The sequence below is a fragment of the Anguilla anguilla genome, chromosome 18, assembly GCF_013347855.1.
Source record: "Anguilla anguilla isolate fAngAng1 chromosome 18, fAngAng1.pri, whole genome shotgun sequence".
Lineage (NCBI taxonomy): Eukaryota > Metazoa > Chordata > Actinopteri > Anguilliformes > Anguillidae > Anguilla > Anguilla anguilla.
In genome coordinates, this window is record NC_049218.1 from 19573977 (window position 1) to 19587563 (window position 13587).

General features: G+C 41.0%; 1 protein-coding gene across 1 annotated transcript; it reads left to right on the forward strand.

The window, feature by feature from the left end:
- Positions 1 to 2802: 2802 nt before the first annotated feature.
- On the forward strand, positions 2803 to 10354 carry LOC118217606 (deubiquitinase DESI2-like). Its single transcript, XM_035399511.1, has 5 exons — positions 2803 to 3385; positions 7700 to 7772; positions 7962 to 8057; positions 8656 to 8798; positions 8966 to 10354. Exons 1-5 carry the CDS (start codon positions 3378 to 3380, stop codon positions 9201 to 9203), a joined length of 558 nt encoding a protein of 185 aa, XP_035255402.1. The 5' UTR covers positions 2803 to 3377; the 3' UTR covers positions 9204 to 10354.
- Positions 10355 to 13587: the final 3233 nt, after the last annotated feature.

Consider the following 13587-nt stretch of genomic DNA (forward strand, 5'->3'; position numbering starts at 1 on the left):
AAAAAAAAAAAAAGACTTAGATAAATAACTACATCATATAGGGTTAGGTACGAGAACCTGAACCTACGTGCTGGGTAATCCATAAAAGTATTACGAATCCTTTAAACACGAGCACCTCGTCCAATCCGACGAAGACTTCCCAAATTGTGTTTCTCTAACGAAATAATATTATAATATTGAGCCATTTAATGAACTTGAAGCTTTGGTAGCATTTGATGGCCTCGTATTGCTAATGGCAATTACGCAGCCAGCGTGTTTTGTCGGTTTGGGTTAACTGAATAAATATCGCCATCTGCTGGCTGAGCTGGAATCAGACATAGACAGTGAAATGTCTTATACCATGAAACGCCTTACCATGTGTAATGTACACTTCGGCTAACAGTGGGCCACTGTATGTTGTTAGTGGTGAGGGAAGAAATAGAGTAGATGTGAATGTTCTGAGCTCAATTCAAATGAGAATATAAGGGCAGCTTCTTCCACCATTATGTCAAATATTAATTTCGAAGGCCATCTGATTAATACCGTTCATGGCTTATGATAAGATAAACATAAATGTGCAAATTCTACAAAACTCTGGTTATGTGTAGTGACTGTGTATTCGTTTTCTTTTTTGTTTTATATTTATATATAATATAGATGAATCAGGGCTTGTGCAGGCAACTTTCAGGGGTGGTGCTACAGTACAATGGTTATTGAACTGGGCTAATAACACAAAGCTTGTGGGTTCTATAACCCAGCTAAGGTGCTGCCATTACATTCTTGTACTTAACCTGAATTGATTGAGTAAAATATTAATCTGTATAAGTGGATTTTATATAAACATGTCATATACAGTGCCCTCCAAAAGTTTGGGAACAGTGAGTGAAATTTGTTATACACTTCAGGCATTTGGATGTGCGTTCAAAAGATGAATATGAGACAAAAGTACTCCGTTTTTTCATGGTATTTGCATGTGCATGTTTTACCATTTTACAGAAGCAACTGTTTTTGCATTGAGGCCCCTCATTTTCAAAATAATAAAATCTAATAATTTGTTGCATAGTCCTTAAGTCCAATAACTGCATTATATCTACGACTACATCACCGATCGTTTGGTATCTTCCTTGGAAATGCCTTTCCAGGCCTTCAATGCAGCCGCTTTCAGATTATTTTACACTTCAGCTGTGAAAATAATCTGACTGTAAATGGTGAATTGTGAAATAAAGAAAGTTTGATGAAAGAGAGAAAAATCTAAGGATAAAAAGTGTAAATTCTCCATTAATAAGTTAATTGGCTAAATAATAATTTGCATGAGGCGGCACAATGGTGGTCTGGGTGATGCAGCGTGCCCTGCTAAAGATTTGTGAGCTGTCCAGAGTGTATTCCTGCCTCTCGCCCAATGCATGCTGGGATAGGCTCCAGAACCTCCCACAACCCTGACCAGGATAAACGGGTATAGATAATGAATAGATGAGTGGATTATTTGCATGCAGTTAGATTAAAAACCTTTATTGTAGTACCGCTTACTTGCCACATGGTGACAGTACACAAACACTTTTGGTAGTTGAGTTGAACATTCAGAACAAGAAATAGCTAATAGCAGTGAGTTGACTAAAAACAGTCATTTTGTTCATGTTCACACATTTTTTTCTTTATATGAGCTTTTGGTTTTAGTTCTTTCTTCATGAACCTTGGTCCAGAAATGTATGAAATTAACTAACATACCACTACAGATAATATACCTTTGCACCTGGGCACTGCAGAGCTGTATGCTTACACAAAATTAGCATTCCTCCATTTAATATGGAATTTGTAAAAGTAATTTTGGAAGGTGAATAGCTCTGCTCAGAATTTACTGCTCAGAATGTATTCGGAAAATAATGGCAAATAAAAACACTGATTGGAATAGTTTTGCTCAACACTTTTGCTCTGAGTTGCACTGGTATAACAGTTATTGTCTGTTTATTTCAAGAGGTTTAAGGAAAGGTCTCTGTCACAATGATGTTAGCACCCAATCAGGTATCAGCAAGCAGAGCTTGACTAAAAGCTATTTGGTGTATTTCTACATGTTGTAGTCATGCATTCATGCTTTGCTATAAACTGACCCGCAAACTCTTGCTAGACGCCGCCGGGGACCAGGGGGTGTACCACTAAATTCTTGGCCCTGTGTAAACTGTTTAGTCCAGGACTTGACGCACAAACCCTACCTCCCCCTGCCTTGGGGCCCTAGGAAGTCAGTTACACTGTTCCCCCACTACCTGGAACTACATTCCCTCCTCTTCTGTTAACTCCGACACCATGTTTTCTCTAAGTTCTTTTTAAAAATTATTATATATCTCTGACTCCATCCTATTCTACCATGCAAACGTTAGCCACGTAGGCCTACGTTTCAAATCCTTTAAATAAGAGGAATTCTCCCACTCCGGGTAACTTGCGGGAACGTTTTGCAGGAGGTGGTTGAAACATAGCAATTACAAATTAGTCTGAACAACATTTTCTGTATGGGTGGATAACTAATTAGAGAATACGCTAAATAAAATAAAAAATAAATAAAAAAGCGTTACATTTAACATTATGAATCGTAAGCTCATTGCACTTCACTCCATTTAAAATAGAAAGCGAATGGTCATTTACCAACAGGTTTTACAGGTTTTACCCGTCTTATGATATTCCTATATACGGTCTATGGTCCATTGTTGATAGCTAACGCTGGATGTACATTGAGATTCGTGCGTGCACGTATACGCAAGAGCAGTAGATTACCGATCTAATGAATATGGATCAAGGCACGAGCCAGCTGTTATTCCAGTCCGGCTAATCGAGTGCTGCTCTGTAGCTCTGGGAGCCTACCCCCAATGCCCCGAAAGAGCCGCTTCTTTATCTGTAACTGAATCTGCACCCATTAAACATGAGGCGGTGTAGTTGAAAAAAAAAACATATTGGGTTGACCTTGTGTTTCTTCGGGCTGATTATACTTTTTATGCATTCTTTTTACAATCTGGGTGGCAAGATCACACGGAAAGCGTTATCTATTTTATTCGAAATCAGCGTCCCGTTCTGCCCGTTTTTCTGAGCTATGGTAGCCAGCTAGCTACTTCTGTCGCTTGAAGCTAACCAGTTGGTTTACCAGTTTTTAATTATTCGTGTTCTTCGGAACTAGCCAGAATCAGATGCCAGAATCTACCGGAGAGCCAACGTTATCCAGCCGCTGGATTAAGAGAGGCTGAAACATTTGTTAGCTGGCTAGCTAACGTTGGAAGCTAGTCGAAGCGTGGAGACGCAATATTTATAGCTGCTAGCTAGCTGTCAAATTTAACTACACCCTGTGGTGTTTGTGTGTCAACATCTGGAGACGGAAAAAATTCTGATGGCAAACGAGCCGATCATATTGAACGTGTATGATATGGTAAGTACCAAACTTAGCTCCGCAATTTTCTTCGTACCGAACTTGCCAAGCAATTTCCTACTTTTCTGACTAACGGTAATGTTGAACAAAGTATTTATCCCCGCTACCTAGTTAGTAAACTATGGGCTCGATGAACTGGGAAGAATGATTAGCTAACGTTAATATAACGTTGGAATATGAAACGTGTATATATATATATATATATATATATATATATATATTAGTAACGTGGATACTACAAATAGCCTACTAGAAAGATATAAGTTGGTTATCTAGCTACCCAGTTTGCTAAATGCCACTTGGCACACCCTGCAGCGTCATCACCTAACAAGCTAAAGCATGAATCAAGCCGCTATGCCCCGAAACTGTGATAACATCCAGCGGTGTAGCTGCCAAGTAGAGGAAAGGTAGGCTACTTGTGCTATCAAAGTCAGTTTAAATCAAATTCACAGGAGCTTTAAATGTGACTAATACATCTTCATGAAATGAACATGTTAAAATACTTTAAACAAACAGAATGCACTTGTAATAAGTTTGCAACGAGTATTGTGAAAAATCTGAGTAGTTATTGTTGTCCAAATTGACAAGCACTGCTTTGCATGAAACGGATAGGACCATAGTCATTACAGGTTTTTTTTTTTAAACAGATAAATTCACACTTAATTGTACTCGTTAGCTGACTGCACAGATCAGAGAGTGACCTTGCCATTTCTCAGTCACTTTGACACAGCTCAACGGTTAAGGAAGGAATATTCTATAAAACAAATTCAGGATAAGGAGTCAAGAACATGGGTGTAGAGTACTATAGGATGACTTGGAAATGAATCGGGTAACCACTTTTCAAGCCTAGAAAAACGGCATCTGATTGGCTTTCCTTTATATTCAGTTTAAATGTCCCACTCTGTGTCCATTATCCCCTTTCCTTGTATGGTATTTAAAATCACGCACTCTAGCCTAAGAAATATGATATAATATTAAATTAGTCCCAGAGGTTAGGTTCTGCTTCTGCATATTCAGGACTATGTTTTAACCATTAACCATGTTCATAGTTGCAGGCTGTGATGATGCTGTGGCCTTGTCTTCAGAACTGTAGCTTCTGGGAATAATAATTTATAAGTTTGTGTACGTAGTATGAAATAACTACAAAATTTAATCAGTCTCATTTCCATAATGGAAACATGTATTTAAACATCTGCTAAGCTCACTTATTTTATTGTTGTACTGTAGGCTATGTGGTAAATCAGTATAACCAATATTAACATCCCTTTGTGCATGTATGTTTGTAGAAGAATCAGGGTTTGGAAATAGTACTATATGAGTGTGGTTTCTTTTGGTTTTGATTTTAAAAAATTTGATTTTATTATTTCACAGGAATAAAAACAATGTTTAAAATGAACAAACCTAGTCTTAGGCCCAACTCAGCCAATCTGATTTTCAGTGAGTTCCATAATGCGTTGATTCATTATGATTCGTGATGCATCAATTTTAAGGTGGCGATTCACCTGCATAAATTTGGAATATTAGTCTCAATTGTAACCGATTATAATAACAATTTCAGTTAGGCTCATGTTTTTGGCCAAAATAAAATGCATATGCTTTGTGTGCAAAAAAGGGGTACGGGTAAAAGTGACTGTCATTTTCGAATCAGTAATTCAGAGTTCTGTATTTTTGGTAGTTGTTGGCTGCTACTTTGCCACAGTAGGCTTTAATCACAGAATATGTTGGTCCTTAAAGAAACTGAAGGTTTTTTATAAAAACTGAAATATGCCACTTCTTGAAAATAAATGTGCTGACAACTTAAAGCTTGATGTATTGCTTTTATTCATTTATCCATATTTCACTAATCCTGAGTAAATCAGTTCTTCCAGCTGCAATTGTGCATTCACTGTATAAAAAAGTCAAATTCTATATTGAAATTGTTTGAATCATATCAAAATAATCAATCAAGTCGAATCTTGGTGAAATTTCATGGTGCACTGATTTGTTTCATAAAGAATTGTTATAAAAGTGAATTGTTGTGAGATCAGAGATTTACACTCCTGTGAACTAGCGAAACTTTAATGCATATTTTTGTAAAATCTGAGATTTCTTATTCTCTTATCCTGAAAATAATGAAAAGTTCCGCAGTATGAGATGATGAATCCCTCCCTGGTTCCAATAGTGCAAGGTACAGTAAGTATGCTGTCATCACTTCAAAAAATGATGGCGACAACACTTCCTATGGTTGAATTTTAATTAATTAATTAATTAATTTATTTATTTATTTATTTATTTATTTATTTATTTATTTATTTATTTATTTATTTATTTATTCATTCATTCATTCATTCATTCATTCATTCATTCATTCATTCAGTCAGTCAGTCAGTCAGTCAGTCATTGCCCTCACAGGAAGTAATCTTATAACACAGTATTTATTAATTCTCAGTCTTTTTAATGTTTTGATTAAACCTTTTGGCCAGTTTTTACTTGAAGTTTTAGGGTGTTATACATAAATTAATGGAGAGGACAATGCTGATATTACGAAGGGAATGTCACCTCCATTTTCTGTTTTTGATTTGGCAGCACCAAAGTGTCCAACTGAGACACTGCCCTAATTGTATAATTCCATAAGCTCATACAATGAAATGCTTCATCTTTTTAAGATGGTTTTTCTTTTGAAATAGCTTTAAAATGTCTTTCAAATAATGTGTTTACATTTTCATGCGTTTGAAACTTAGCTGAAATTGAGGTACATGCATACAAACTCACTGCTGATTTCATGATGTGTGGTCTTTCAGCAAGTACCACAATGTTTCCTGGAGAGAGTAGAAATGAACTGCAGGACCATCAGATGAGTTTCCTAGCAGAGCATTTGGCATTAAGATGTGACGTGCTATACTGGTGGGAGGGAGAGAAAGAGAGAGGGAGAGAGAGCAAGAGAGAGATGGAGTGGGAGAAAGAGAGAGAGTGAGGGAGAGAGAGTGAGTCCAGTAAAGCAGTTAGATCTGCTGTCTGCTGCTAGGTGTGATCTAGAGCGACAGTCCAGTAAAGCAATCTGATCTGTTTCACTCAGTTGCTGGTTATGTTAGCAGGGTTTCCCACCCAGGGCTCCTGTGATCAATCTGCTGAGGAAATGGGGTTCAGGGAAGAGTCTGTCTGTGCACTGGTCTTCAGCCCAGCTTCTCATCCTGTCTCTACCTATCATAACCAGCCTGTCATCCTGTCTCCGCCTATCATAACCAGCCTGTCATCCTGTCTCCACCTATCATAACCAGCCTCCTCATCCTGTCTCCACCTATCAATAACCAGCCTTTTCATCCCGTCTCCATCTATCATTCATTGTCACATTGTCACTGTAACACGCTTCTGCAGTATCCAGGCTGAAAGTGATACCTTGAGTGTTATTGTGCTCTCAGTTTTCTTTCCTTCCAGGTGAATGCAAGCCATTGTTCCTCTGCAGATTTACTGAATGCTCACACCAGTACATCTGCTGTGTGTTAATGTCAGAAGGAAAGTCTACTTTGTGTTAACGTCAGAAGGGGGCTTGACCTTTTGGAAATAACCATTTCTGGGATTCAGGACAAAAGTGGGAAACTAAACGTCCTGTGCCGAGCAGGCTAGTGAAACTACTGTATGAGCACTGAGCTAACAGCACCTATGCATTGGCTGTGTGGATGATCACCATTAGCAGTCAGCCCAGAGAGCAGTGATGCAGTCTCTCAGTAATAGCTCTGCTGTCCTGTCATATCCATCCTCTCCTGCGGTTCACTTTACATCGACCCTCAACTCCCACAATGCACTGCATTCACTCATCGCAGAAGGTTGAACACAAGCCCCCACAGATACTAATTCATGGCTGAAGATGGTTACCTCAATGGAATTTAATGTTAAATGTAGAATCTCCAGACAGACTGTATTCCCTTCTCATGTGGAATGGTGTAGCTTGGCTCTGAGCATCAGCAGCTTTTTGTATTTTCATGTAAGTGCTGGGGGTCCTGCACTACGTTACTACTTCCCACTGAGGATCCTGCTTCAGTTCATGTTGAAGTCACCAGGAGGCTCACTGCACATGCTACTCATCATTTACAATGAGTGTCTGATGGTTTTCACTTCGTTTCAGCAACAGTGATACATTTTGAGCCATTGATCCGCTAATGAGTTCACGCACCTTGTTCTCAAGGCTTTAATTGGCTGCTCATTGAAAGGAAAACCAGCTTCCTAGCAGAGCATTCGGCTTTACTGAAGAAGCTCCCTGAATGACGGTGTTTGTAGGTGTTGATTTGGTATGGTGGCGGTATAGGGTCGGTGTGATTCTGCTCTTCTGCTTTTCAGTACTGGATCAATGAGTTCACCAGCTCTCTGGGCATCGGAGTCTTTCACTCTGGGATCGAAGTCTACGGCAGAGGTAAGACCGCCTATACTCTGAGTCACAGAAATGAACTGAAGCAGTGAAACCAAACCACCCATCTGCCATTTTTTTGGCAGTTTGGCTGGCTGGTGTGATGGTGCTTTCTTTTGGCAGCTTGCCTGCTGGTGCGATGGTGCTTTTTTTGGCAGAGTTTGCCTGGCTGGTGAGATTGTGCTTTTTTGGCAGAGTTTGCCTATGGAGGACATCCGTACCCATTCTCAGGGATCTTCGAGATCACACCCGGGCGAACGCCACAGAGCTTGGGGAGACTTTCAAATTCAAGTGAGTCCCAGACATTCTGTTCTCAGGTATATTTCTGTCTATGTGTTCTGCCCCCCCTTCCCCCACACACTTTTAAAGAGTCCTATTGTGTGCATGTGTACAGGTGGGTGGGTGGTGGTCCCCACAGTGCTGATGTTGTTGGGGTGGAGGAGTACAGATGGGTGGGGTGGTGGGGTGAAACTAAGTCCAAACCCTTTAAATCCCAGCTGTGACCAAGGGCCTACGCTGGTCTATGTAGCTGGATAATACAGCACGGAGCAGAGTTATGCAGGCAGCCTGCATCATCTGCGCAGCTCCTTACTGCACTTCATTCGGGAGAAGCGTTTGATATATTTGATATTTTAATTTGTTTAATAGATCAGAAACACCCCCCCCCCCCCATCAGTTTCTATCCTCACCTGGCTCAGCGCTTTCTTCGTGAATGAGAACACTGCTGGCAGTAGGAGCTTTATATGAGCCTCTCAAAGCATTAAAGATTAAATGTGTAAATCCAAAAAAAGAGTCAGCAGAGGCAGGTATGTCGGCCTTCTCCACTGAGAAACACTGAAAAATGTACATTTTGTGGTGATTTTTCCTATAATCCCTGTCCCTCTCTCAGAGAGTCCATTGTGCTGGCAGCACAGATTTCACAGAAGAGGATGTGGAGCGTATTGTAGAGGAGATGGGGAAGGAATACAAAGGGAACGCCCTACCACCTCATGCACAAAAAACTGCAACCACTTCTCCTCTGCTCTCTCAGAGGTAAGTGTACACAGCTCCTGTGTCTGTGCTGTACCACTCTGCCTGTGCTGTGCAGTTTGTACCACAGTGCTTGGTACTGTGGTCTTTATCTAACCGTCTGTTATCTTGATTACCGATACAGATATGGGACAAAATATGTCATTTTTCCCTCTCTGTTGTGTCCTCAGATCCTGTGCGGGAGGAGATCCCGCGCTGGGTGAACCGGCTGGCCTACTTCAGCTCCTGCGTGCCCTTCCTGCAGAGCTGCCTGCCCAGGAGTGGCTCACCCCGGCCGCCCTGCAGTCCAGCGTCAGCCAGGAGCTCCAGAGCGAGCTGGAGGAGGCCGAGGATGCTGCTGCCTCGCCTCCCCTGCCTTCCTGCTCCGCCTCGCCACTGCCAGGGCCAAGCGGCAGTCGCGGCAGATAGGCCCCGCCCCTGCTCGCTGATTGGACTTGCTGCACTCTCCTGTAAACGATCTGGCCGGCCACCTCTGGCAATAGACCCGCCCTGTTGTGCCAGCCAGCTGCAATAAGCCCCTTCACTCAGACTGAATGTTCCGGTCTGCGTGTGGCCTCAGTGCTGGAGCTATGGGCTCCCAGGACCCTACTTTTATAAAAATGTAAATCTGAAACTGTTTCTTTTTAATATTGTTGTTTTTATTATTCTTTCTTGGCCTTTTTTTTCCCCTTGTACATACTCAGGATACGTAGTCCAGTTTTAACTCCTGGTTTACTGACAGTGTTTTGCCTTGTTTGTACACTTTGTGTAGTTTTTTTGTTTGTTTTTTTTTTCTAATGCATTAGTCATTTGATAGCTTTTTCAATGATGCACATGGTGCATTTTAAAACTTTCTTAAAAAGTAAATGAGGTTTTGTTTACAGCCTGCACGTGCGTGCGTGAATGTGCTTATGCTTATGCTTGTCCGTGTGCGTGTGTGTGTGTGTGTGTGTGTATGTATGTGTGTGTATGTGTGTGTGTGCGTGTGTGTGTGTGTGCGTGCGTGTGTGCCTACATGCGAGTGTGTGTGTATGCATGTGTGTGTGGGATAATAACCGAAAAGCTGCCATCAGGGATGGACACTGCCACCCTTTTCTTAGAACTCACAGCTGATGTCCCCCACTTTGGTGGTTGTGTCTGTGATTGACAGCTGTCCCTGGAGCATTGCACTGTGCCCTGAGGTTTACCTGCCTCACTGCTGTGGGCTGTGCGCTGTGGCAACGGTAGAGCGAGTCATCACACAACCAAAAATGGCCATGCTGCCATAAGCTCTCAGTGCTTCACCGATTTAAACCAATTAATTTGTTCTGCTGTGAACGTCAAACTCTTTTGATTGGTCTAAGTCAGTGATTGACAGCTGACTGTAGCTCCTTGTTATGTGGTGGGAAACCTCTCTCTCCGTCTCTGTCGCGCACTCTCTGAGGTTTACCTGTCATGTCTGACTGCGCTGACCAGTCAGATCCATCGTACACTTAAGGACTGACTCCAGACATTTTACACCATAGGTTTTAGTCTCCTGTGTAGCGGAAACCTGTTTGTACCCTGTTTTAAAATGATTAAATTAAATATTGAACATGTAATGTGCCGGACCTGTTTTTGGGTGGTCAGTAACTACTTCCTCTGTCTGTAAATAAGCGGTACTGACTGTGCTGGCTGTAACCCTGTGTTCACACAGCCAGAAATTTGGTTGACCAGTTGCTGGAAGTCCATTCATTCTCCATTTAGCTGAGCGACATCCAGCAACCCGAGCAACTGGGCAACTGACAGGGCGTTCACACAGCAAGCAACTCGGTTGATGGGTTACTCAAGTTTACTGGGCTTCCCGTTGTATCCTCTTTAGCGGTCTAGGAAGTAGGAAGGTGGTAGGAAGAGAAGTGGCGGCGTCATCAAAGACGTATATTTGCCATATAGCCACATATCATCTCCCTTTGTTTCTATACTTATGTCAGGACACTGATAAATATCTGTTACTGCTTTCTCGTTAGCCATATATCTCTATATCTCTCTCACTAGTTAGCCACCTAGCTAGCAACCTCTCTACCTCCCTCACTAGCTAGCTAGCAAGCAAGTTGAAACTACCGTCCAAGCGTCATTTTCAGACATTTATCGCTGTACTGTTTCTTAAAAAACGTATGACACCAGGTGCAATTGTACCATAAAGACAAGTTGTTTGTTCATTTTTCTCACTGTGCGGAGGAATAATTGAAATGGTGAAATGGTATCATATCGGTTGGAGAAATAGGAAGCCTGAAACTCTAATCGGCTGCTGACGGGCGATGCCCGCAAAAAAGTTAAACTGTGCGCAACATTTTTTGTGCAACTTTATTAGATATTGTGTATGCTTACTGACTTGTTCCTTTTGACACCAATTCTTTCCTTAACCCTTCTAGTTTGTTTGCCCTGTGATTTTGTGTGTCTGACCATACGCGTTCATAAAAAATTTCGAATCTGACCTAGCCCCTCTGCTTTGTTTGCTGATTGGATTCTGTGTTTGACCATTTGCTCATTCTCAGCCTCGACTCTCGTGTTGCCTTCTGCTCACTGTATAGTTCTCTGGTTAGTTAGTGTGTTCCCAGCTGGACTACAAATCCTTCCATCTGGACACTACTTTGTTATTTTCCTTTGTTATTTTCCCTTTATTAATTTGGAAGGTACTCTGGGTGCAGTTTTAACTGACCGTTGGGTGTACGCTATTTGGACTTTTGGTTTCAGGCTACCAATTAATTGTCCTAAGCTCAGCATTCAAAGCCACCTCGTGCCCAGTATCCTTCAAAGACTAGCCTGTATTTTGTTAGATTTCTGTAGGCAGATAGGGACCAGGGTTGCTGGTTGGTTAGCAGTATATTTCCCTTACAAATTCACTACTCATTTCCCTTATCATTCATCCTGTTATGGTCTGACCCTAGACCAGGTCTTAACACAAAGGCACAGGCTCATTTAGAGATGTGGAACCTCACATTGTGCCATTGTTCCCCTGTCTGTGGTGAAGCCCCCCCACCCCCCACCTGTCAGGATATTTAGGCCTAAAATGGGTTTTTAAATGTCCCATCTTATACCAATCAGTGTCAGTACTGTACACCTCTTGGCCAATGGGAACAAGGCAAGCAGCCATAGTGTGTAGTATTCGAAGGCCTGAGTAATTTAGCTAAATCTGCCTGAACTGCAGAATTAGTGGCAAAGCCATTTTCGTCAGCATGAAAGTAGCAACTGTAAACCCACCATGGTTAAGAAATGTAAAATATGTAGCTCTGTGAGGAATGATTTCAGACATACATCCATACAAAAAGGCACTTAAAATTCACTTCTAAGAATGTAGGTGTGAGTACACGTGGACTGATTCACTTTTTCCAGTATGGTCTTCCACGTGTACTCACACCTGCATTCTTAGAAGTGAATTTTAAGTGCTTTTTTACTTTGCTGAAAAGTGTACATTAAGCACATATACTGACAAATGGCAATTACATGGAAAGTATTTTTAAATGTTCACAAATTAGTTCACCCAAAAAGAAAACCAAACGGTAATAATCTGGATGGTATATTGAGTAGAATAACAAGAAAACAAGAATGTACATGGCATAAGAGAAATTTGAGAAATTAATTATGAGAAATGTCCATCAACTAGCTAGTAAATATATACATACTAATTAAAATTAAAATGAACTCCAATATGCAAAATATTTATACTTAAAAAATATTTATAATGCAACAACAAATTTGAACTGAAAATATAACTTCCTTGATCCTTTCTTGAAACTAGGATGGGTTGCATGAAGCAACCAGAGGTGACAGTCCTGGGGTGGGGTGATGAGCTAGAGTGGAGGACATGCTTTGCTGATTGCCTTCCATTCCTATTTCTCATTCCCATCAAATTCCCATCTCACATTCCCATCTCAAATTCTTATTTCTCATTCCCATCTCAAATTCCTCTCTCATTCCTATCTCTCATTCCCATCTCAAATTCCCATCTCACATTCCCATCTCAAATTCTTATATCTCATTCCCATCTCAAATTCCTCTCTCATTCCTATCTCTCATTCCCATCTCAAATTCCTATCTCCTATTCCCATCTCAAATTCCTATCTCCCATTCCCATCTTAAATTCTCTTCTCCCATTCCCTTCTCAAATTCCCATCTCCCATTCCCTTCTCAAATTCCCATCTCCAATTTCCATTTCCTATTCTCCTCTCAAATTCCCATCTCCCATTTCCATTTCCTATTTGCATCTCAAATTCCCCTTTCAAATTTCCTTCTCCCACTGTCATCTCTGATTCCCATCTCCCATTCTTATCTCTAATTCCCATCTCATTCTTCTGTAATTCCCACCTCTCCTTTTTACATCAATCTACACTGCCACCTTGTGGCATTTTATATATTGACAGCAAATATCTTCATTTTGCATTGTGCTCAACCAAACAGGCTGAAATAATCATTTGGAAAGATTTAGACAAAATTCATGTAGATTGTGATGTGATTGCACTGAAATTGAAAATAAACATTTTCTTTCACATAGTTGTACAGTTTTTCACAAATTATCTGGAATCTGTTCAAATTTGAAATGTAAAGAGTAACTGTAGTTCAGACATATTTGACGAATGCCAGTGCTCAGCCTCATGGCCCCCTCAGCACACTAGCTGGATTGAAGGACGACTTTGTGGTGAAACACTGGGCAGCTGAATGTGCTAAATCTCACAGTACCACCCCAGAACCTTTAAACGGCGTTATTCCATGATTGCACATGGTAGGCTTGTATATGTGGAACATTCTAGACACTGGCCACGGTTTCAGAAATGGTGGGGACAGACCCTGGTTCCTC

What these genes read in the sequence shown, in the direction of transcription:
- LOC118217606 (XM_035399511.1), top strand. An exon ending in GATCGAAGTCTACGGCAGAG is followed by an intron (nt 7,773 to 7,961) that starts GTAAGACCGCCT and finishes CTTTTTTGGCAG; the next exon opens with AGTTTGCCTATGGAGGACAT. An exon ending in GGGGAGACTTTCAAATTCAA is followed by an intron (nt 8,058 to 8,655) that starts GTGAGTCCCAGA and finishes TCCCTCTCTCAG; the next exon opens with AGAGTCCATTGTGCTGGCAG.